Consider the following 26,349-nt stretch of genomic DNA (forward strand, 5'->3'; position numbering starts at 1 on the left):
AAGAACCAGTTTTTGTTTTCTTTTAAAATGTTCCAAATAGGGGTGTCCGGGTGGCTCAGTTGGTTAAGTGTCTGCTTTTGGCTCAGGTCATGACCCTGGGGTCCTGGGATCAAGCCCTGCGGCAGGCTTCATGCTCAGGAGGGAGCCTGCTTTTCCCTATGCCCCTCCTCCTGTTTGTTTTCTCTCTCCTCTTGCTCTCAAATAAATGAATAAAAATCTTTAAAAATATAGAGAGAGTGCTCCAATCCACCGCTGATACTTTTTTACAAAATACACTAAAAGTGAATTCATATAAAAATGAAACAGGAAAAGAAAGACTGACAATATATAAGCCCACTTTTTTTTTTTTTTTAAAGGATCATCCTTATCAAATCGCTGCAAGTTTCTAAATGCTTAGTCTCAAGTTCTATACTTACGCCAGCAGCGGTGTGGACTGGCACACAGTCAGCAAACACTGCCCACCCACCCGGGCCTTCCAGGACAGCAGGCACGTGCAGTGTCCTTCCAGGTACCAGCTTATTTATGCTCACAGCCATCACTGTCATCACCCACATCTTACCTATGGGGAAAGTGGGGCTCAGAGAGGTGAAGCTGCTTGCCTAAGATCACAAAGTAAATCAGTTACAGCTGGGGTCTAAACCTGGGACTACCTGTCTGAAGTCTTCACGCAAAACCCCGTGTTGTCTCCTGACAGTGCTCGGAGGGGAGCTGTACGATTCGTTTTCACCTTACCATTTAACTCAGAGTGTGTCACCATTACTCAGTTTATAGGCAACTAAGCGCCGTATTCCTATCTGCTTCCTGTTATCTGAGCTTCTGGACATTTTAATTAATTATGAGGGAGGGGATCCCTGGGTGGCTCAGCGGTTTAGCGCCTGCCTTTGGCCCAGGGCGCGATCCTGGAGTCCCAGGATCGAGTCCCACGTTGGGCTCCTGGCACGGAGCCTGCTTCTCCCTCCTCCTGTGTCTCTGCCTCTCTCTCTCTCTATCATGAATAAATAAATAAATAAATCTTTAAAAAAATAATTAAGAGGGATCCTGAAAGGTGACGACACTCACATCAAGTAAGAAATCTGGGAACGGATCAGGGACAGACATGGTAACGAGTAGAGAAATGGCCACCAATTTGGACTTTAACATATTTTTATCCCATACTTTTCCCCAACCCAATCATCAATGGGAGGTAAGGATGGCTGGACGGACTCCCCATTAAAGCTTACCTTGCCCAACAGCTGAATGCATTTTTTCCATGTCAAACTTAATTTTTGATCTTCCTGGAGTGCTAAGCATCTTCTCCCACACTGTGGTTACTTCTTTAAGACAAGGAGTGATTTCTTCATAATCAAGCTTTAAGCGCTTGTTCAGCAGATCATTTTCAGAGGCTGGAAGAGATCATTTAGGAACACGTTAGAAAGGACACCATGACTGCTGAGATGTGGAGCCGTTAGAGCCAGCTCACCAGGTCCACATTAAAGTCCCTGCTCCTGCCCCACCCCATCTTCCTTACCTGGGAAAAAGCTAAACACACCTAGGAGGTATCCCAGATTTCTCTTGCTCCTTCACCCCCAATGAGTTCTGTTGGGTCTACTAGTAAAATATATCCCATACCTATCCAGTTCTAGCAATCTCCACATCCTATTAAACCACAAATATCTCAAGGACAGGAGCTATGTGTTAAAATTCCTGGTGCCTGGGCATGGTCAGAGACCAACACAATTTATTTATCTGAACCAGGAGCAATTTTCCAAGGACAGTTCCCCCTTGTTTAGAGCCAAACCTCCTTAGGTAGCTTCTGCTTTAGTCATGTTTTTGCTTCCTGCAGCTCAACAGAATAAATCTGCCCTTTTCTTAAGCTATCGCCCCAAATATATGAAGGTAGTTATTATTCCCCACCAACCTCATTCAGTTTTAACTGCATTCAGAATTGTACCTAAATTACCAAAATGGGGTGGGAGAAGGGGAGGAGAGTCAATCAAGGAAAAGTTTAACTTCACAATTCTCAGGATTAAATGGGACTTCACTCCCATCTAAACCACTATATCCTATTTCGACCTAGGAGTAATGTCACCAACCCCCAAACCCATTCTACTTCACGTCTCAGATCTTGACTATGAGTTTATTAGGACAGCAGGTGATGAATACCTAAGTATAAGCCAATACACCTAGGCCTCTGCAGAACTGATGAACTATCATATTTATGATAATAATAAACAAATACCATGTCCTAAGTACTTTATATTTAGCAAACTTTCCTCCTAATGACTCTCTGAGGCAGAGTTCTGGATGAGAAAACCTGAGGCGCAGAGGCCGGGTAGCTCCTCCAAGGTCACTGAGCAGGAGGTGAAGGGGCGCGGGGCCCTGGTCCTTTTCCAGTGCACTGCAGAGCTGGCTGTTATTAATTATATAGTTTTTCTGTGACCAGGCATGTATCTATCAGGGGCCTTAAATGTCCAACAGAATCCAGTGGAGCTTTCTAGGCCTGGGGTTTTTCAAGTGAAAGATTTTCAATACCAATATGATCTCTTTAACAGATACAGAGTCTTTCAGATCTTTTTCTTCTCATTTCAGTTTTGGTAAATCACACTTTTCAAGAAGTTTGTCCAGTTCATCTAAGCTGTTAAGTTTCCTGGCACAAAGCCATTCTTAGTCCGAGAGACACAGATCAGTCAATGCAAACATCTCAAGAGTCCTCTCCTGACCCCCTGAAAATACCTGCACGCTCCCCATGCCTGCCCTCACTTTATTTAGGAGGAGAGGAAGCTGAGCAGGCTCAGAGTTTGCCCAGGGCCACAGAAGCAGGAAGCGCTGGAGGCAGGATCTGAAACGTCGCCCCCCCAACACCACCAGTTTTACCACTACACTTCGCACCCCAGTGCTTATTATTTTTAAAATGGGAATTACAGCTACCTCATTGAATGCCTCTGGTGAGGATTTAAGGAGATGAAATATGCTGAGCATCTACAAAATGTCTACTCCTCAGCACTCCCAAATTATCAAAAATATAAAGTCAAGTAAGGAAAAGTATGAAACACTGCTTACAAAGGGCTGCTAACACGAAATAAAAGATTTCCTTTTTCCATGTTAGAAACTGAGCAAAGGCTAATAACTCAGTTCATCTGCTTAGCGCTCCCGACGGTAAGCCCTTATTCATCTGACACGTGGATTATGTACTTAACTGACCCAATTTACCACCTTCAAGTACAAATGCGTCAAAAGATGGTGCTGCACACGGCTGCAGGGACCCCTTGTCCAGCGTCTCATTTCATGGACCCAGAAACTAAAGTTCAGAGCGAGTACAGGGCTTGCCCAACGTTATTTGCCAGCTGGTGGGTTGTCAAGGGACTCTGGCCCTTGTGATTTCTCATCTGTCATCTTTATTCTTTTCCTTCTTGCTTTGAATAATACATTTTTTTAAGGTCCCACCAAACAATCCTTGTGGCAAGTTGGGTTCAGGACTAGCTTTGCTGGGGACAGTGACTTCACGTAGCACTAGGCTCTTGGTGCCAGTGGACATTTCCCTGGCACTGAGATCTGCTGTGAGCCTGTGTGGCTGCATGAAGGAGCCCAGGAAGCAACGTGAGGAACCTGCTCTGAAGTCAACAGAGCGGTAACATCCAGCCAGAAGATTCCACTGAAAAGGCTTAATCTGTGTATTTCACTGTTGGCCCAGGCACCATCCTGCTGTTTGAGGATCTGAACACTGCTGCCTAAAATTCAGAACCTCCAAAATGCCTTATCAAGCCAGACAGTTGGTACATGCTTGCAACAAATATCAAGGCTCCCAGCCAAGGCCTTCAGATATACGACCAAACTGTTTAAAATATTAAATGAGGGTCTACAAACCCATGATTGTGCATTTCTGGGCTTAGGGCAACCAGGACTACATGAGATCAAATGTAACTTTGCAAAAGAATCATCTAAAATATGTATTACCATTTACCATGGACGTATGAGCTAACTTGGACTTTAGACCAACAATGTTCAGGTCTGATTTATGCCCATTACACTGGGGGGCTGCAGCTGCCCATCCCCAATCCCACACCACTAGCGACCGCCTTCACAGATAAAATGTTTGTCAAACTCCCACCATCTCTTAAAAACTCAGTCAGGAAAGGCTGAGAGGCTGGAAACATCAATGATGAAATGACCTCCAAACTTGTAGAAAGATTTTAGAAAAACCACACTCATTCTTTATTTTTTTATTGTATCTGCTTAACCAGGAAAAAAGAACCTTTAAAAAATATCTTTCATTACAATTCAATTAAAATTCAATGTGTTGTAACATTATGCAAATACAGTGTAACACTTTAATTTAAAGCATGAGATTCTGAATTTTACGAGTCAGTTCAACAAGCGATAATGTGCTAACCCCAAACCATGGCTGTACTGAACGGCATCCTGTCCTGCATTAGGCTGCCTGCATCTTCGTTTATAACGGGGGAAAATGGCCCTGCACCAGGGCACGGTGGAGACTGCTGGTTTGGGAGACAGGCAATATGCTTTAGTCCCAGCACCACAGAAAGTTAGCTGTTTAACTCTGGGGAAAACAAGTCAGCTTCCAACTGCCTACTGTGGAGGGAGGTGGATTTAGATGATGTGGTTTGGTTCTTTCTCAGATGCCATGGTTCTGGAATAGTAACAGATACACTTAATCCACATATTCAAAAGCCAGGACATAGGCTTAAGCATAGAAGATCCTCCTCATACATGTTCTAATTTCTTTCCCAAGCAGCAAGCAATCCAGCTTTAACATCTGATCAACTTCAACGACTTCCAGCTACACTTTAACTTTTCCTTTAAAAAGCCACTAAAAGTGGCACCTGGGTAGTGCAGTCAGTTAGGAGTTCGACTCTTGGTCTCAGCTCAGTTCATGATCTCTGGGTCGTGAAATCAAATCCCACTTCATGCTCCCCACTCAGGGGAAGTCTACTTCTTCACCTCCCCCTGGCTCTCCCCACTACTCGTGCTCTTTCTCCCAAATAAAATAAAACCTTAAAAAAATTTTTTTTAATCTTTAAAAAAAATAGAAAGCAACCAAAAAAAGAATGCAATAGAATAACTCTCTCGAGTACACAGTATACTCCTGCTTGGTTCTTGTCAAATCTGACTTCTGTGTTTATTTATTTAAAGATTTATTTATTTATCTGAGAGACAGCAAGCAAGTGTAAGTAAGCAAGGGAGGGAGAGGGAGAGAGAGTTCCAAGCAGACTCCGTGCCAACAGTGGAGCTGGACACGGGGCTTGAGCCCAAACCCCGAGATCAACTACCTGAGCTAAAACCAAAAGTCAGATGCTCAACTGACCCAGTCACCCAGGTACCCCTTGCTTCTGGATTTAATGAGAAAGTTCTGCCCCCATCCCACCCCAACAAAGCTTATTAAATGTTTTCTAGGCAATTCGTGGTCAGGCTCTTTTGATGATTAAGCTTCTCAGCAACAAAGGTACTGCATGCACTGAAACCACGCTTCCTAAACTCTATTAAGGAAATTTATTATGCTTTCACCACAAAGGTAAACATGCTGAACTTTACAGAGCTAAGAAGAGAAATGAATTCAGACAGCAAGAATGAAAGACCACACAAGACTGACCACTGCCAGGTGGAATGAGGAAACAGCAAGAAAGTGGGGGCAAGGGCCAGTGAACTGAACGTGACACCTGGCAGGGTGTTCCAGGTAACCCTACAAAGCTCTTCCCTGTTCATCCTGGTTTGCCTAGTCATCATGTACGCAGCTTTACAGGGGCTGTGCTTCTGCGGCAGACTGATCTTGTCTCATCAACTGCAGTCAAGATTCCTCCCAAGAAGCCAGCGCCATTCCCACTTTACAGCTACGCTCCGATTTTCCATGGCTGTCATTTCTAAGAAGGTTAGTCAGGATACGTATTAGGATTTATGATCTACATGAGGAAGATAACTGCCTCTGTGCTTTTCAACAAAAATCCCAACCAACAGACACACGAACGTGAGTGCTGCAGTCCAGAGCGGTCATTCAGCTGATGGCACACTCAATGATGCCATCACAGTCAGAGCTCTTGTAGACATCTGCTTTTATTTATTTTTCTAAAGATTTATTTAGACATCTGCTTTTGGAATTGCCTTCAAGAACACACAAGAAAATGGTAGAAAAACAGAGTTGGAGAAAATAGCCATCGCTGCGGTGAAGTCCCCCCACTGTGGCACCCCTTCCACGGCCACTTCAGGGGTTGAGCCGTTGCCCAGCCTCATTACCAGGTACGGAGGAGAGCCCACTGTATCCATAAGTAGCCCATTCCAACCACTAAACCACTTTCATATCAAAAGGTCTTATTGGGCAGCCCAGGTGGCTCAGCGGTTTAGCACCACCTTCAGCCCAGGGCATGATCCTGGAGACCCGGGATCGAGTCCCGCATCGGGCTCCCTGCATGGAGCCTGCTTCTCCCTCTGCCTGTGTCTCTGCCTCTCTCTCTCTCTCTCTGGTCTCTCATATATAAATAAATAAAATCTTTTTAAAAAGTCTTATTACTTTGTATCTAACTTCATGTTTTGGTCAAAGATGACATACTTTTTTGGACTATGAACCTTATTCATCAGATTTGGTGTCTTAATACCCTTCACCTCTATACAGATATCAAGATAAAAGGTGGAAGATCCACAGTTGAGAAGTAAGTTCAATGAAATGTAGCCTAATTGCAAAACTGCTTTGGGCCATGGTGGCACAACTCTGCACAGCCTCCCTCTGAACAAGCACGTTCAGACTTCCTGATCAGAATGGCCATTATTTTATATCCAGCCAGCTCTCTATACTCCAAGACCCATGTTCTTTCCATTATACCGCCCACTTAGCTTCTTAGCTACTATGAAAATAATATTTTTTTTTTTTTGGTTAAAGCAACAGTACAGAAACAGGAAATGAACAACATCTAAACTTTCCAAGTTCATGTCTTATTTTCATACTGACATAACCCCCGGCAAGAATGTGGCTGGTCTGAGCCTCAGTTTCTTCTTCAGGCTAACACCTGCCTTCTGTCAGGAGCATTAAACGAGTCTATAGGAGTCTAAACTCCTTTCCTATAGGAAAGGTTGGTAATGGTTCAGGTAAAACTCAGCTAACACTAAAGCTTAATCCTCTTCAGGGACACCTGGGTGGCTCAGTGGTTGAACATCTGCCATTGGCTCACGGTATGATTCCGGAATCAGGGATCAAGTCCCGCATCAGGCTCCTTGCAGGGAGTCTGCTTCTCTGTCTAGGTCTCTGCATCTCTCTGTCTCTCATGCATAAATAAATAAAATCTTAAAAAAAAAAAAAAAAAAAGCTTAATCCTCTTCAGATTACCTGCAACCCACTAAAAATGCACATACAGGTTACAGACTTAAATGACTTGTGTAGGATTAGCTCACACCTCACCAGCCAAGCACAGACCGTGGCTGACGGCAAAGTAGGGGGGGAAAGAGAGAAAACACAAAACAAAAAACACTCTTCTGAGGGTTGAAGCTTACATCTGAAGGTTGCCTCTTTGAAGTTCTAGACAGTATGCTAAAATGACCATACAGGAGTAATTTCATATGGTTGGTGAGATTATCATTAACTCTTCAGAAAGTGAAAAGTGTTAACTTGACTTTGGGAAAGTAAACAGATATATATACATATATATATATAGAGAGAGAGAGAGAGAGAGAGAGAAGCTTGCTTTTTTTTTCTTTTTAAAGACAGCCTACTTGTGGTCTGATGTGATTCGCTTCAGAGCCAAGAAAAATGATCAGGCCTGTTCATTCTAAGAGAATGGCAAACCAACCTTGCAGCTTCTGATTTTCTTTCTCCATTCTGAGGAGTAGAATCTGTTGCAGAATAGCCTTTTGCCATAACTCTCGAAGCTCGCGAGATGTCCTTTTCTTTTCTTCTGGGACAGGGCCAGAGGGTCCATCCTCACAAACTGGTTCTAAAGGAGATCGTGGCGGATGCTCCCCAAGTTCCGAATAATCTGGGGATGGAAAAGGACATTTCAGAACGGTCATTTTTGTTTCAGTACAAATTAATTTTTTTAAAAAAGATTTTATTTAATTATTCACAAGAAACACAGAGAGAGGCAGAGACACAGGCAGAGGGAGAACCAGGCTCCACGCAGGGAGCCCGATGTGGGACTCAATCCCAGGACCCCGGGATCACGCCCTGAGCCAAAGACAGATGCTCAACCACTGAGCCATCCAGGCATCCCTTTCAATACAAATTTAAACATAGTGTCAAATCAGAAAATTTCTGTCCATTCAGAAACTATGAAATGATATCACCAGATTTAAAATTCAAGTTTTAATATGCATTGAAATCAATTGAGCCACAACCATCAAATTATACATCAAATAGCAAGCAAAAGCTGTAAGAGCTGAGGAAACGCTCAAAGATGTCTACTTTTAAAGGTGCAATATTTCTATTTTCTTCTGAGTTGATGATTGTATTATTGGTAATGGCAAACATTCAGAGTGCTCACTCTGTACCAGCTTGTTCTGAGGGCTCTATGGATACTAGTTTATTTAACATTCAACCACTCTAAGATGTAGCTACTATAACTATTCAGTTTTAAAGAAAAGCAAACCTAAGTACATTTGACACCTGCCCAATGTTACACAGCTAGGAAGGGTAGGGGCCCATGAAGGCTGGCTTCCACGTGCATTCTTAACCACTAAGCTATAAGACTAGGTATTCTGGAAGAAGATTAAAGCGTATTTACTAGCCAATAATAACAGTGACCATTAAAGGGTCCTCTACCAAGTGCTGGGCACCATGCCAGGTGTTTTCTATAGAGAGACTCATTTAATCCTGATGACAATGCCAGAAGACAGGGATTAGCCTGAAGAGAAAAAACAAAGGTTCAGAGAAGCAGAGTAAGTTGCCCAGGTTCAGACAGTGAACAAGCAGGTGTGTTGGGATCCCAACTAATGTCTCTCTGACTGGAAGTCCATGCTTTCTGCTAGATATCCCTGTAATTCAAATGTTTCCTATGTCATCAATTTTCAGATTCCTGTTTATTAGTTGAGTACCTTTCTCAACTGCAGGCCCCACGTTGCTAGTACACAGTGCTGTTCTCACAAATACCTCACAGACATGCAGAAAGAACATCCCACCTGCTTACTCTGAAACTAGCTACGAACAGCAGAAGTTCCTATATGAGTGGGCCTCACTTAAGGCAATGTATTCTTGGGAACTTCTCTCTAAACTGAACCTAAATAAAAATCACGGTCCTAACACGCTCTGTGAACAGCCTTTCACAGACAACCTGAATCATACAACCACCCAGAACACAACATACAATCTCTTCCAGTGTACAGTTCCAACAAAATTCCATGTTATAATTTCCAGAACAGAACAGTTTCAACGTTGACTCCTTATTATCTAAAGGTGGGTTTGATTTCCTGCTACAAAATCTATGAAATCAAACACAAGGTACCAAACGTTTCATTTCCTAAAGTGACTTGTCCATTTAACTCCTATTAAAAGTTACTGGATTAAAAAAAATTATGATGAGAATTAAGAATGCTTTGTTGTCTCTGTAAGTATTTAAATGCTTATCACATTTCTATCTATGTCAATTTATTATGATCCTATTAAATGAATGAATAAATTAAATTCTTCCTTTTGGAGGATACTCATGTGTAATGGTCAGTATAAAAGCAGGAATCACAGTTGTCTGTATTGGATGATGTCAATCTTAAAATTATTATGAGAAGCAGGACCATTCGGTAAGTAAAGTCAGCCTCTGGAGCCAGGCTGCCTGGGTTTTAATCAAGACTCTGCATTTTTTGGTTTTGTGATTCGACAAGTTGCTTAGCCCTTTAATGCCTCAGTTTCTCATCTGTCAAACAGGAATAACAGCACCTCCCTCACAGAAGTGTTACAAGGTGGCTCAGTAAGTTAAGCGTCCACTCTCAATCTCAGCTCAAGTCATGATCCCATGGTAGAGAGGGTGGGCCCCACTTGGTAGAGAGAGTGGGCTCTGCGCTCAGCAGAGTCTGTTTGTCCCTTTCCCTCCCCCTGCTTGTATGCCTTCTCTCTAAAATAAATCTTTTTTTAAATAAGTGTTACATGGATTAATACGCATCATACAAAGTACCTGAAACAGAGTCGAACACACAGTAAATATACAGCGAACATTAGCTCTTATTGTTTGTTATTACATAGTCTTTAACAGCACAGAAAAAAAAAATACTGGAAAGAAACACACCAAAATTTAGCCTCTCAGGGACACCTGGGTGGCTCAGCAGTTTAGTGCCTGCCTTCAGCCCAGGGCCTGATCCTGGAGTCCCGGGATCGAGTCCCACGTCGGGCTCCCTGCATGAACCCTGCTTCTCCCTCTGCCTTGTCTCTGCCTCTCTCTCTCTGTGTGTCTCATGAATAAATAAAATCTTAAAAAAAAAAGTTTTAGCCTCTCAACTGTAAGCTCTGAGGCAAGACAGGCCACCTTGTTAGTGAGGGTTTACCTGGCAACCAGCACAGCCCCAGCCACCCAGCAGGTGCTTGGCAGATACTGCTGAAGAGAGACAGATGGGTGCCTGGTTTGGGTGTGCCTGCTGTTCTCTGTATTTTCAAAATTCGTGACAATAAAAACGTCATTTTTATAATCAACTGAGGAAAAGTAATGAGAATCTGTTCCAATTTAAGTCAAAGACTGCAAGATGTTCTGCAAAACACTCAGAAGACAAACCAATCTCCCCAAACTTGTGTACTTAGCATTAGTTGGTCCTGAATACGCTATAGCTAAAGTTGATCCTTCTTTCAGAAGGCATTTGTCCGTTTTCTTATTCAATCTTACTCTGCAGTCTGCAGCCTTCCGTCTGAGCTCTTCCCTTTTCTCTTTTACCATCCTGGCTGCTGAAACTCTGCTGGACACTGCGGTGGTGATTCAAGTTCTGCTTCATCTCACGCTGAAGGATTTACATCCCCACTGGCTGGCAAGGGTCTCGTTTCCCAAAAGCGATCGAGGGGAGACCGACTCACCTTGGGCAGGTGCGCACAGGAGACAGCCAGGGACCCACCCCGGTGACAGGGCACAAGGTGCAGTCTGGACATTCTTCCTCACCCTAAAGCCCTGCTCATCAGTCAAGGGCTCATGTCACCTCGCATCCTGTCTCCAACCTCATCCCTCCTCTTCACCACCGCCCTCTCTTCTCTGGTGTGTCTTGAAAATTCCCTCTATGTTACTTTCAAATCCTGCAACGTAATGAACAGAGCAAGGGTAACCCAGGCTGGGCTGATGGAACGCATCTGGGAGTTGAGGCTGCTTGGTCCCCAGATCCATTACTCTCTGCCACTTGGGTTTCTGACAAAACCAGAGTCTGAGGACGCTCCAGTGTTTGCTATTTTCTTATTCAGAAGAATTAGATCAGCAAGGAGTACAGGCTTTGTTGGTGATGATGACATGTGTTGCCTCCCTAACGTTCTCTACTTATGCCTACTTTTTATTATTATTTTTTTAAAAGATTTATTTAGTCATGAAAGACACATACACAGAGAGAGAGAGGCACAGGCAGAGGGAGAAGCAGGCTCCATGCAGGGAGCCCAACGCGGGACTCGATCCCGGGTCTCCAGGATCACACCCTGGGCCGAAGGCGGCGCTAAACCGCTGAGCCACCGAGGCTGCCCCTACTTTTTATTATTGATTGCAGCTCAGTTTGTTAAGCATTTACTGTGAGGCCTTGACACAAATCAGCTTGTCTGATGCTCATGATCACCCCCATGAAACAGGTGACACTGTCATCCTCATTTTATAGCCAAAACAACTAAGGTGCACTGAGGTTTTGTAACCTGATCAAGGTCAGAGCTAGGAAGAGTCCAGGCCACCACACGAAGTACAAAATGCTTACCCAGTGCTTCTCTAACTCCTAGATGTGCAAGCATCACGTGGGGATCTTGCTAAAATCCAGATTTTGATTCAGTAGGTCTTTGTGGAGCCTGAGCATCTGCATTTCTAGCAAGCTCTCTGGGGTTGCGGCCGCTGCTGGTCCTCAGGGCACATTCTGGGGCTCTACACTGCAGCTCTACTCTTCATTCCCTCGTGCAACCCTCTGTACTCAGCAAGTCACCTCTTCATTCCCCTTCACTGCTGCCACGAGAATACCGTGCAGGCGCTCTTGTCGGCTACCTGAGTCGAGGCGTTCACACATGGCCAGAGCTTGTCCCGACCTTGGCCAGGGTGCCAAGGCCAAGTGCGGAACACAAAGAAGGATCACGAGTACTAGTGTTAACTTCACCTCTGAATTCACGAAATAAAAGCTAATCTGCTGTAAAGGTCACCGAATAAACCTAACAGTTCACAGCAGGGTTTTCTCAACTTCTCAGCACTACTGACATTTTAGGCTGGGTAATTCTTTGTCGTGGGGGACTGTTCTGTGCATTTGAGAGTATTTAGGGTTCCCCAGGCACCACCTGCCAGAGGACAGTACCCACTCCAGTAGTGACCACCAAAAATGCCTTGATGTTGCTAACTGCCCCCTGAGGAGGAGGGAGAGGACAAAAATCACCCCAGCGAGAACCCCCACTTAGAATTTTAAAAATCCATTACTTATTCTTCTCCCAAACTCTGGTAGGGGGAAAAATACATCCCCTTCACCCAAATTCATGTTATGTGATAACAATTATCATTGTTCCAGTTTATAATGAACAGCTTTTAAATACATTATCCTTTGTTCATATTAAGAGAAGCCTAGTTGCAAAATTGCTTAATTTATGAAAGGGGGACAAATATTGGTTTGTTCTAAATGTGGCCTGGCTAAATAAATCCAAGGGGGCTGTTTCCGTGTCAGTGCTAAAAGATCCAGATTTGTCCCAGGGCACAGCTTTCTACTAGCCCTCTTTCACGGGGACACGCACACTTGAGCTTGGGGTACAGTCTGGTGAGACGTGAACTCAACATGCAGGGGGTCGAGTGGAGGGACAGGTTCTGGGTGAGGATAATATGAAGATGTTGGTCAGCTGCCAGCTGAGAACCTTATTCTAAATAACAAATATGTGCGTTAACTTGGATAATTCCTAAGCCATTCGCACCGGTATTTATATAGAATCCCTTAAATGTGCCTGGGATGTGAGGTGTTACGTGGTCTAAGAGAGGCTCCTTAGATGTTTCTAACATTCTTCAGAGTAACCCTGAGGATCCGGCTTCCTTCCCCAACCTATGCTCTTGCTGAGAGGCTGCTGCACAGAGGCTGATGGGGTACGAGTATGGTATGGCTCCTCCACCCCCAGGCCAGCTTGGCAGTCCCTCTTTGGAAACCTCTGGAAACACATATACCTTTGGGGTTCCAGTCCCTTGGTACAAAGTGTGGGAAATGATACTCACCTCTGACCACCCCAAAGGTGGAGCCCCCAGGCACTTACAGACAACATACTTATAAAGTCTGCAGGGCCACAAAACCCAGCAGCCGCAATAGCACGTTAGCCTAGGATCAGACTTTACTATTCTCACATGTCCTTTAATGACAGGACGTAGCACGCTTAAATTACAGAGCCTTTCAGAAACCATAGGTTTCTATGGGTTCTGGGAATTTTAAAGCCAGCCACAATTCAGGAGTCCTGAGAGACAACTGCCTCCACTGAAATCCTTGCTGTGACATTCTCAACGGGGTCGTAAATCTGATCTATGTTGGGGTGTCAATATTTTAGCTGCCAAACTGTTCTCCTGAAACGCTGCTGCTACATTCTTCTCTCTCTCTGCCACAGATGCGTGGGGAAGAGCATGACTTTGCATCATTGGTATGAACACAGTTGGTGCTGGGACAGGGCAGGAGAAAAAGGAGCACGCACACAGCCCCCCAGCTGTCCGGCTTCTGCCCGTCGAGTATGGAACACAGGACCCCTGGCTGGTACTTTCACAAACTTGTATCAGGTTGGAACTGCAGTTTCTCCACCTTTTATAGACATGGCATTAAGTCACATGTTAAGTGCCTTGTAAGAAAGGGGAGATCTGGGGAAAAAAACATCAAGGCATAGGCCCTTATTCTCTCGACGTTCTGGCTTTCGAAGCATTTTTATAACTCTCTCCATTTCAAGAATCCTGATGTCCCACGTCAAAAGAAGAAGAAATGTTTAAGATTCCAGTTATTCTGAAACCTCTGTTTTAACAACACCAATAGATTTTGGAAATGAGAACTAAAACTGAACAATAAGCCTCTAGAGAAAAGTCAACAACAGGGATTAGCGTCTGCAGCATCTGTTGTTACCAACAGCTGAAGAAAATTTCTTTAAAAAAAAAAAAAAAAGAGTAAAATAGCCGTGTGGATTTCAGGAAGGAACAGGCAGTCCTCTGTGAATGCTGTCAAACTATTTACAGAGCATGAACAACTTTACCTCTCCTACGACAGGACAACAGGACGGAGCTGCCGAGAGCGCAGAGACGTCTGTGTTCCCGGCTCTGCCCTGTGCCCAGGGAAGAGCAGAGACACGTGGAACAGTCGCCAAAAGGATTCATTTACCCAGGGCTGCTCTATATCCAACTGGGACTTCTTTGGATGTTTTATGGAAAATAGTAATAATTATAATAAAGAACCTTGTTATTTTCTACAGTTGCATTATAGAATGGTCCAGCCACAGGAAAATGGGATTTATTTTAAATACTTTATTTATTTATTCATGGACCACTCTGGAATTTAAATAAAAACTTAAAAATTTTTAAAAATGCATTTAAAAAAAGAGAGTAAAACAGTTGTTACCAAGGGATGAGGATAGAGGACAAGATTTTTTTTTTTTTTAAGATTTTATGTACTTATTCATGAGAGACAGAGAGAGAGAGAGAGAGAGGGAGGGAGAAGCAGGCTCCATGCAGGGAGCCTGATGCGGGACTCAATACCAGGACCCCAGAATCACGACCGAACCCAAAGGCAGATGCTCAGCCACTGAGCCACCCAGGTGCCCCAGGAAAATGGGATTTAAAAAAAATAATAACATTTGGTAGAAAGAAGTCTCTGCCACATGCCTTCTAGAAATCCAGACATGAGTGGGACATAATCCCTCAAGTTTCGACAGGGTGATTGGGAGAAGTACTTGGCCGCTGGGAAATACAAAGAAAGTGTTCTAGAAATTCAAAGAAAAATGAAATCTCTCCTGTCTATCAGGTCAAGAGCATGACCTGTGGTGGGGGTCACAACATCCGGGGTCAAATCCCAGCTCCACCACTAACCTACTCAACCGCAAACATGTGGTTTGACGCTTTACATCTGTTCCCTCGTCTGCACAATCTGCGTAAGAGTATCTATACCGTGTGGAGTTGTGTGTGTGTGTGTGTGGTTAAATAGGTAAATGTGTGGAAAATACAAGCCTGGCACATAGCAAGTGTTCAATAAAATGGCAACTGCCATTCTTATCACCATCATCAGGACCAGTTTTTGGAAGCGGCGATCCTTCCTAAAGGACAAGGAAAAGTCACACAGATGGAAATGATGGGAGGCATTTCAAGTAAACGGGGCGGCATAAAGCAGGTGCCCAGGCGACTCTCAATGACTCCTCCAATGACCCATTTCGGCTAATGAGCAGAGGCGTGTGTGTGTGTGTGTGTGTGTGTGTGTGTGTGTGTGTGAGAGAGAAAACGAGCCAGGAGTGGTTGAGCCCAGATTACAGAAAGCACTGAACGGTTAACTTCTGTATTAATGAGTAAGGAATTGGGAATCACGAGAGATGTGAGGTTTTCAGAGCCTTTGGGAAGATGTATGGCACTTACGCATTCCTCAGCACTGGGAAGATACCACGGCTGTCGGGGAACGCACAGCTCGGCGGGTCAGACGACGGGCTGGTATAAAACCATGTGAACCAGTGCTGGGCGCGGGGAGCTGTGAAGACAGGCTAGCGAGCCTAACTCTGGAGTGGGGTGCAAGGGGAGGGCACGGTAAGGGCTGGGGAGCTGGGCACACACATTTTATTAAGCTATGCAGAGACTAGAAAGAGGGGACGCCTGGGTGGCTCAGCGGTTGAGCATCTGCCTTCAGCTCAGGGTGTGATCCCGGGGTCCTGGAATCGAGTCCCGCATCGGGCTCCCTGCGGGGAGCCTGCTTGCTTCTCCCTCTGCCTGTGTCTCTGCCTCTGTCTGTGTGTCTCTCATGAATAGATAAAATCTTAAAAAAAAAAAAAAACTAGAAAGAGAAGCAAGGTTCTTGGTTCTTCCAGGTCTCTGTCCCTACACCCTTCTAAATTAACTATTTGTGGGAAGTCTCCAAGACTCTATGAAGAGGACTTGGGGTCAAGGAAGCCCAAAGCCCTGAATCCCACTTGCTCCGGGGTTGTGAGGTCAGCTCCGAGGAACTGCAGGGCGGGCGCCGTGGTGGTGGAAGCGCAGGGCAGGGCCAGGCAGAGGGCACAGGACTGAAGGAAAGGTGGACAGGGGCGCTCCTGGCACTCGGTCAGCCCGCACCCCCACCTGCACTGCTGAGAGCAGAGGCACCCGGAGCTTGGTTCCTCCCCAGCGGTGGGGAAGGTGGTGCCTAGGAAACCTAAGGCCTGCATAAAAGCTTGAGAAGAGCCAGGAAAATGCTGTAGATGAATTTTTATATTTAATGCACGAGATAAAATTAACCTTTGAAATAAATTGCATTTGTTTTGGCATCTGCAAGGGGAAGGATACTGTACTTTTCAAGAGGGCTGAAGGTCAGGGCTCTTGTTTCTTTTTTTTTTTTTTTTTTAATTTTTATTTATTTATGATAGTCACAGAGAGAGAGAGAGGCAGAGACACAGGCAGAGGGAGAAGCAGGCTCCATGCACCAGGAGCCAGACGTGGGATTCGATCCGGGGTCTCCAGGATCGCGCCCTGGGCCAAAGGCAAGCGCTAAACCGCTGCGCCACCCAGGGATCCCGAGGGCTCTTGTTTCTTGATTAAAGTCAATAAAACTGTTATAGATGAGCATATATTTGGTCTGTTGGACTATAAAATGCTGAGCTCTGTCACAGTTTGCTCTCCTATTGCCACGTCCAGAACACTGGATTTCAAACTGTGGTTCTGGTGATGTCCTGGGACACATCAGGGTGGACAAGCACCACTGGCAGCACAAGAGACCCCCGGGTGGTGCCAGCAGCATGCGTGTGCGAGGAGGCACCGGGACGCCCACCAGCACCCGCTGCATGCCCACTGCCCCCCGCACCCCAGTGCTCTCTCCCTCCTCGTCTGGACAGTGGGGGACACGGTCAGCACTCACAGGAACACCATGGAAGACTGACCTCCAGGAGGGCTAGTCCCACTCTGATCCCTTCGTGGGGGTAGGGGAGGGACAGTGCTGGAGGCAATGGTCAAGGGCCAAGTCCCGAAGCACGACCTCGAAGGTCACGCCGCATGAAATACAGGAATTAAAACACCACGATGGGGATCCCTGTGTGGCTCAGCGGTTTGGCGCCTGCCTTCGGCCTGGGGTGTGATCCTGGAGTCCTGGGATCGAGTCCCGCATTGGGCTCCCTGCGTGGCACCTGCTTCTCCCTCTGCCTGTGTCTCTGCCTCTCTCTCTCTCTCTCTCTCTCTCTCTCTCTCTCGGTGTCTCTCATGAATAAATAAAATCTTTAAAAAAAAATAAATATATAACATCGTGATGACTTTGGGAATTTCAGGTGGTTCCACGTGACCCTGGGCAAGGGTGTACGCTGGGGTCGGGGGAGCACACGCAGATGGTGAGAAATGGGTCAGGTTGAGCAGTGAAGGGCCTCCTGCGCTGATAAGCAAGACCGTCATCTGGACACAAGCTCTAGGGAAGTGAAAAAATGACAAGCCATGGGGTTCTGCTTCAGAGCTGGTGAGTATTTAACGTGGGGAGTGACCCTGTTACTCTTACTTAGGCCCCTGATCTCATCCACATGGAGATTTTAAAAGATGTCAGCCCATCCGACACTCACCATTTACACTGTTAGCTCTCCCTGACATGTCTGTCAAGAGGACCCGTCAGGGGACAGCCGCTGCTCAAGCTCACCCTGCCTGGACCCCACAGTGGGTATGGAGGACAGTCTCCCTGACCCGCTTCCTCACAGCAGACACGGGGGCAGCACCCACAGAACTTGGGCCATGAACTCTGCCTGTGGGAGAGCAGTTCTCACAGTGTGGTCTCCAGACCAGCAGCATCGGATCATCTGGTTGGTTGGTAGAAACATCGGTCGTGGCCTCACCTTAGACCCACTGGTTCACAGACTCTGGGGTGGGACCCAGTGACCTGGATTTTATTTTATTTATTTATTTTTTTTAAGATTTTAATTTATTTATTCATGAGAGAGACACAGAGAGAGGCAGAGACACAGGCAGAGGGAGAAGCAGGCTCCCTCTGGGGAGCCCAAAGTGGGACTCCACTTTGGAGGACCCTGGGATCATGCCCTGAGGGGAAAGGCAGACGCTCAACCACTGAGCCACCCAGGTGTTCCATGACCCGGCTTTTAACAGCTGGAATTCTATGCACCATGAAGTTCAAGAATCCCTGGCCTCTGGAATTTGGCCTTTTTTTTTTTAGCCATTTACTTAATGTCACAGATTTATCTTAATTGGTGGTTTCACCTTATATGACACTAGGAAATGGAGTTACCTTTTAAATAAATTATTTCAAATTAATTAAGGACTCCATCCATAACGGATAACCTGACATTAAGTAAAAATCTAAAATAGAACATATCTTGATTGTCAAACACCAGCCAAATCTCCTTTTCATCTTTGTCAAAGGCAATTGTTTGAAATAAAATTAATACCATTCTCTCAAGAAATGCATTCAGAAAGTCATCCCTCCCTTCTGACCCAGATCAACTACCCACACTATTACCATGATAATAAATTTCCTTCCAAAAAACTTCCAGATATGAACATAGTCAGAAACATAGACCGATGAGTCACCCGACAGAAACAGAAAAATATACTACTAAAAGCTAAGATCACGATTTCTCAATTCGTGATATTTGACCATCTGCAGAAAAGCAGCTCATCTGTTTACAGCCCAGCTTCCAGCACCTCCTCCATGTGAGCCTCCTCCAGGCAGGACAGCTCCTGCCCCACACCCTGCAAGGAAGGTATGCTCAGTCTCAGGGGTCTTCCTAGAAGCCTAGAGAGGAAAGCAACATCTTCACCATCAGATCCCCCCTGACCACAGTGAAGGGCACTGGGGGGGGCGGGGGTTAGAGTTGAACCCGGCACGTATGAGTGGCTGCATCACGGAATGAGAGCTTTCAAACTATGCCCCACGAAGCTGACAGCAAAGTCAGGGGCTGGGGAGGGGTGGGGAATGCAGCTGCCTTAGCTGGGGCTGCTGAAACAACGAACCATAGACTGAGTGGCTGCAGCAACAGACATTTATTCTCACAGTTCTGGAGGCTGGAAATCCAAATTCAGAGTGCCAGCACCCTTCTCCTGGCTTGCCTCCTTCTTGTTATGCCCTTACGTGGCAAAGAGTGCGTGCACACTCTGGTCTCCTCCTCCTCTCACTTATGAGGCATGGATCCCAGATCCCATGGTGGACGCTTGACCCACGTGGCCTCCTCTAAACCCAGCTGCCTCCCAAAGGCCCCACCTCCAAACACCAGCACATTAGGTACTGGAGCTTCAACATGTGAATTTTCAGGGTACACACTCAATCCACAGGAGGAGCAAATAAGAGTTCTACGCTACCCCTTCACTCCATTTTGGCAGAGCAATCAGATTGTGTGGGGTTTAGGGCCTCTAAGAACTTTCCTCTAAAAAAAATAGTGCAGTCAGTAGCTAAGAAAAAAATTATGAAAGTACAGGTAACAAGGCTTTATTATGACCAGAAGGAATAAGATGGTATTTTGAGTCTTGATGGACTGGCAAAAATCACAACCTTTTTTTTTTTTTTTTTTTGGCAGGGGAAGAGGAGACCTGGACGCCAGGAAGAAAGAGCTGCTTGAGCAAAGGTGCCACGGTACTCCAGCTCAGAGCCACCCTCCCTTCCGAATCCATGTTACTTGCTATTCATGTCAATAAGGCAGCTGACTTGTGCTGCCATGTGACATGTTATATATTTTATCTGGGGGGCATCTTTTATAAACCAGCTCCTGGGATAGGGCTTAGAGGTGAACAGTCATCTGGTCTACCTTTTATCCCACTTCTTCACATAGCCTGCTTCCTTGTCAGTGCAGGACAACCTGACGTACCCCTGTGCAGGAAGATTTTGAATGGTACTTCCAACCCCATCTGTTCCAGGGCACCAACTAGGTACTTAACAAACATGTGCTTCTAAGTCCCCAGATTACCTGGAGGGCTACTCCAGTGCTGGCCATGATAAGCCCACCTGCCAGTGAAAAATCACTTGAACACGCGTAAGATGATAAAGAAGAGAACAGAACAACTCTGTAGACTCGAGACATGAGATAAACACAATCTGTTGATATAAAATCAGAGAAAATACAACTGACCCTTGGACAACACCCCCCTTCCCCCCCCAAAAAAAATCCAAGGCAGGAGGGAGGAAGGAAAGGTCCTAATGGCACACATGGGTGACCTGTCCAAGCAGCAAGGGAAGCTCGATGAGGTTCTGCTTGCCTAATGGTCCTGCAGTGAGGACTCTGAGTTGGTGGCTGACAAGGATGGATGATGCTAAGGGCCCCAGCTACAAACTCTGCTGCCCTTCCCCTCACCCCTTCTCATGCATCTGTGGCTAAACATGCGAACCCCACCCATCCCATTACACAATGCTTATCTGGATATGATCTAAGGTCAGACTCCATGAGAGGAAGCCCATGACTTAAAAGTTAGGAAATACTTTTTTGTGCTTCACTGGGGAGAGGGGATGGGGAAATCCACACTGTGAAACAAGAAGTTTACAACAGTGACCCTGGTTCTTCCCCCAACTTGACACACTGCTCACTGGGCTATATGTGGAAAGGTGACCTTTCCACCTGGAAAACCCCAGCCTCACTGCCTTCCTTATAAGGGCCCATATCCTGAAGGAAGCCAACTCAGGAAGCAGCACTCTCTTTGGCAGCCATATCTGCTCGGAGGTTGGGAAGCTTGGGTTGTCGCTGTGTAAGATTGCAGGCTTTGTCCTCAATGAGACCGTGGACACCAACAGTGTGATCACTACGGTGGCTTCCACCCCTCCAGGGTCAGCACCTTGATGTTCATTCAAAACCCTAACAGACTTCACGCAATCTGGTTTATGAGTTAAAGTGAACATATCAAGTTCAAATGTTCTTTGAAAACTGTTTGTAGTAAGCAAATTCTTTAAACATTACCAGAGCTTACTTCACCCAAAAAACTCATTAAACAACATTTCTTTCTGAAAGTCTACTGACCATGACTGAACATGGCACCTCCCAGAACACCAAGCTTCCATGTACAGTTCCTAAGAAGTGAGAGGTGTTACGTGTGCACATGGCGCAAAACAAATGAGAAAAATTGGCTGCTCTGATGGAACAAAGTCATTTGGTAAAGACTTATTTCCACTCCAAAGGACGGACACTTTTCTAAACACCTTGGCACAACATAGAAAACCAAGTACTGTGCCCAGAAACGGCACCTTAAATTTCCAGAAAGGTCAGCATGCCAGGAGCCGATCCTCCAGAGCCTGGGACCGTGTGCTTAGCTGGCCAGATGTCAGCTCACTAGACGTGTCAACCTCTGGACATCTGGAAAGCTGCCCATCCTCTGGACCTTCTGCTGGGATGATTTTAAAGAGTGCAATGTCTCTGACTTTCTTTGCAATGATTCTGGTCGTCTGTCTCTCCCCATTGAGGGAGTTTGAAGAGAGACCAGTCTCCTATGTTTGCCAGCACTCTTGGCCCATGCCTGGCTTTTCCATCCCTGAATCCAGAAAAGACAGCGGCGAGGTGAGTGAGGCGGGGCCTGTTGCCTCAGGTGTGTACCTGGGGTGGCGCAGGAGCAGGACCCACGTCTCCTCTGGCTCTAACTTCAAGTAATGACATGCACTTTGCCAACAAGCTAAAGCCACGGTGCAAACACCCTGCACACTGTCCAGGAGGCTCAGAGAGGTTCTTTCTAACCATGTGAGTATCCTCCATATGCTGTGGAGTCCTTGGTGTCCCAAGAACATCCCTTTGCTTGTCCTAAAAGTCCAGGGATGATAGAAGGGAAGGTGGTGAGGGTTGAGAAGGCAGCTGGTTTTAGTGGCTTCCAAACCCTATGAGGAACAGACTGTCTACAGTCTGATGTAGCTCCCGTCTCTCGGGTGTGTCCTCGCTGGCAAGCCTAACATCCCTAACTCCACGAGGTGGGTGCTGTCATCAAGCCCACATGACAGTAGAGGACTCTGTGGCAACCGCCCTTGGTCAACAGTTCATACATGGAAGGGCCAGGACTGAAGCCCAAAACCCAGTCTGGCTTAAAGATCCATACTCTTCAACTCAACATCAAAAGAACAAATAATTCAATTACAAAGCAGGCAAAGGACTTGAAAAGACGATTCTCCAAAGATGATACACTAATGGCCAATAAGCATATGAAAAGATGCTCAACACCAGTACTCATTTAAGGAATGCAAATCACCTTGTACCCATTACGGTGGCCACTTCGAAAGAACCCCAGAAAGCAATTATCGGTGAGGCTACAGAGGAGAAACCGGAACACTTGTGCACTGTTGGAAGGAATGAAAAATGGTGCAGCTGCTGTGGAAAACAGTAATAAGGCGGTTCCCCTCCCCCCAGGTTAAAAACAGAATCACCATGTGATCCAGCCATCCCAATTCTAGATACATATGGAAAAGAACCGAAGGCAAGATCTTGGGCAGATATTTGCACAACCATGTTCACTACATCCCTAGTCACAATAACCAGAAGATACAAACAATCTAAATATCCACTGACAGAGAAATAAACAAGATCTACCCCCCCCACACACACACACAGAATGGAATATTATTCAGCCTTAAAAAGGAAGGCAGTCTTGTCACATGCTGGATGAACCTTGAGGGCACTGTATTAAGTGAAATAATCCTGTCACAAAAAGACAAATACTATCCCCATTCCACTGATGTGAAGTGGCCACAGTAGTCAAACTCACAGAAGACAGAAAGTAGAATGGCAGTTGGCAGGAGTCAGATGGAAAAGGGAATGAAAAGTTGGTGTTTAATGGGTATAGAGTTTCAGTTTTGCAAGATTAGAAAGTTCCGTAGAACCATTGCACAAAAATGTGAATTTACTTAATACCATTGAACTACACACTTACAAATGATGAAGATGGTAAATTTTATGTGTTTCTTACCAACTAAAAATTTTCAAATGTTTTTCTTCTTAAATCCATACTCTTCACCAGGATGCTTCACAAGGATTCTCCAGTGGATGTCTTTCTGAAATTATGCAGGACACTTTTTCTCTCCAAGAGCCAGAGGCCATTTGCAAAAATACTCATCATGAAGGGAGTTACCAATCAGCACCAAGTTTCACCTTATTTCTCCTCAGGACTGACAAAACAGAGGACCATGAACTGGACTGAGACAATGAAAAAAGGCCCATTTTTAAAACTCTGGCAACTCAGAAAAGGTGGGTGTGCAAGGAAAGAGTCTTGGTATAAATGAAAATCTGAGAGTCCAGGATATCCTCCCAAAGGTCATGCCAATCCAAAACATGCAGTCAGAACATTCCCAAGCCCTGTCTCTCTGCCATGGAAACAGGTGTCTTTCCCTGGGTCTGAGGTTTTCCAAGGCCATGCACTTTTGCCTTCTTCAGGCCTGAGCTCTCATTTGTTATGCAATACTGCCTCTCATGGAGGGAGACAGTTACTGCCGGCCCCACGTTACAAAGGCAGGGACTGACGTCAGGTAGCAGGCCCAGAGTCCTTGAGGTGGGAGGCAACCAGGGTAGCCGGTACCCAGACCCAGACCGACCTACCTCCACAGCTCCTATTCAGGCTGCCCTGCACTCAGCCAAGGCTGGGGGTGCTGACCCTGGACACTGTTCCTAAATACAGTGCAGATGAAGGCCCCTGTAGGTCATATGGTCTTTGGGCCTTGGTCTTCTCATTTGTAAAATGAGCACTGGATTAAGAATTCCTTTTCTTTCTAATATGAAAAGCTCCAAATCAGCTTACTTGTCAACAGTATTGAGCTCCACAGACTCAGGGGATCATAACAGGAGTATGAAATAGAAGAAAGCTCCTAGATATCAGTCTTAATAATGTTTTTGTGCATCTCACTGCAAAGGCAAGGCAAACAAAAGCAAAAACCAATAGCTTCACATCAAACTAAAAAGCTTCTGCACCGTGGAAGAAATCATCATCAAAATGAAAAGGCAGGGATCCCTGGGTGGCTCAGAGGTTTAGCGCCTGCCTTTGGCCCAGGGCATGATCCTGGAGTCCCGGGATCGAGTCCCACATCAGGCTCCCTGCATGGAGCCTGCTTCTCCCTCTACCTGTGTCTCTGCCATTCTCTCTCTCTCTCTCTCTCTGTACTCTCATGAATAAATAAATAAAATCTTTAAAAAAGAAAATGAAAAGGCAACCCACTGAATGGAAGATATTGCAAACCACATATCCAGCAAGGGGTTAATATCCCAAACATATAAAGGACTCGTACAACTTAACAACAACAAAACACAATCTGATTTATAAAATGAATAGAGGATCTAAACAGGTAATTTTCCAAAGATGATATTTATACGGCCAACAGGACCATATAAAGATGTTCAGCATCCTAAACCCCAGGGAAACGCAAACCAAAACCACAGTGAGTGAACACCTCACACCAGTTAGAATGGTTATCAAGAAGACAAGGAACAAGTACTGGTGAGGATGTGGAGAAAGGGGGACCCTCAGGACACCGCTGGCAGGAATATAAACCAATGCAGCCACTCTGGAAAAAGTGTTTGGAGGTTCCTCAAAAAGTTAAGGATAGAACTACCATATGATCCAGCTATTCCACTTCTGGATACTCATCTGAAGAATACAAACATACTAATGTGAAAAGACACGTGCTCTTTCTGTTCACAGTAGCAATATTTACAAGAGCCGAGAAAAAGAAGCAACCTACGTGTTCACTGATGATGAGTGGCGAGAGAAGTTGTGATGTATACATTACAGTGGAGTACCACTGAGCCACTAAAAGAAAGAAGAAGAGGGGGAACCCTGGGATGCTCAGCAGTTTGGCGCCTGTCTGGCCCACGGTGCGATCCTAGGGTCCTGGGATCGGGTCCCACGTTGGGCTCCCTGTTTGGAGCCTGTTTCTCCCTCTGCCTGCATCTCTGCCTCTCTCTCTCTCTATGTCTATCGTGAATAAATGAATAAAATCTTAAAAAAAAAAAAAAAAGAATGAAATCTCGCCATGTCTCACAACTTGGATGAACCTTGAGGGTACTATGCTAAGTGAAGGAAGTCAGAAGAAGAAAGACAAACACAAGAGTATGACTTCACTCATGTGGAATCTAAAACCAAATTTACAGATTGGTGGTGATCAGAATGGGAGGAGAGGGGAGGGCATAGGGAAAATGGGCAAAAGGGGTCGAACGTATGGGGATGGATGGTAACCAGACTTTTGGAAGTGATTGCTTCATAATGAATACAGACATTAAGTTATATAGTATTGCACTTATATGTGTAATTTACCAATTTTGCCTCAATTTAACAACATAATAAAATGAAATACAGACACCATGATATGTTTCCTATCTTCATATCACTGATACGACTTCTTCAGAAACAGTAAACCATGATATCATCAGGAACCTTAAAATGACGTCAACCACAGAGTTTAAACTTTAACAAACCATATTAATATGGAAATAGAACATACCAATTTGGACTCGTCTATCGAATGCAATTCCAAAAGAGAAGTTTTTAGTTGCACAGCCAGAGCAATCTGAGATGAAATGTGGTATCTTTAAAGCTACCGGATATAGAGAAAAACATTCCACGGGCTTTTAAATTTCTTAATGTTACTTTAATTCCAAATTTCTGCTGAAACTAGAGAAATCTGGAATCTCAAGGATCATTAGACAACAAGGTGCTAGGGACATTGAGGCTCCTTCCTGGGACGGTGAGTGGGTAGTGTGTGGCCCTAGTGAGGCAAAGGCCCAAAAGATGAGGCACAAAAAAGATGACTGTGGCCCACAGGCCACAATAAAAGCCCTTCAAACGAAGAGTTTTATCTCTAACTTTTAGGCTAGGTATCTGCAAATTAAGGCTATCACTTTCTCTGCTCAAATTACTGGTTATGCCAAGTTTGATAATTCCAGACAGAAAAGGGGGGGAAATCACCAAATGAGGTCTGTAGTTCAAGTCCACAAAAGAGAGAACTAATTCTATCATCAGGACCCATTTCCAATGAATCTGAATACTTGGGACGCCTGGGTGGCTCAGCAGTTGAGTGCTTGCCTTTGGCTCGGGGCGTGATTCCGGAGTCCTGAGATCGAGTCCCGCATTGGGCTTCCTGCGGGGAGCCTGCTTCTCCCTCTGCCTGTGTCTCTGTCTCTCTGTCTCTCTCTCT

The 26,349-nt window shown here is 45.3% G+C and overlaps 1 protein-coding gene across 12 annotated transcripts in view; it reads right to left on the reverse strand.

Moving 5' to 3' along the window:
* The window catches only part of TBC1D1 (TBC1 domain family member 1), a 239,216-nt gene that overhangs the window by 42,679 nt on the left and 170,188 nt on the right, over nucleotides 1-26,349 (reverse strand). For all 12 annotated transcript variants that reach the window (XR_011997210.1, XM_072737884.1, XM_072737885.1 and 9 more), the window contains 2 exons: nucleotides 7,770-7,955; nucleotides 1,221-1,382 (listed from right to left, as the gene is read on the reverse strand). Coding sequence is in view for 11 of the 12 variants with exons in the window: in XM_072737884.1 (XP_072593985.1) it covers nucleotides 1,221-1,382; nucleotides 7,770-7,955 (348 nt within the window). In the remaining variant the exon portion in view is untranslated. The remainder of the gene's footprint in view (nucleotides 1-1,220; nucleotides 1,383-7,769; nucleotides 7,956-26,349) is intronic.

The sequence above is a fragment of the Vulpes vulpes genome, chromosome 14 (assembly GCF_048418805.1).
Source record: "Vulpes vulpes isolate BD-2025 chromosome 14, VulVul3, whole genome shotgun sequence".
Classification (NCBI taxonomy): Eukaryota; Metazoa; Chordata; class Mammalia; order Carnivora; family Canidae; genus Vulpes; species Vulpes vulpes.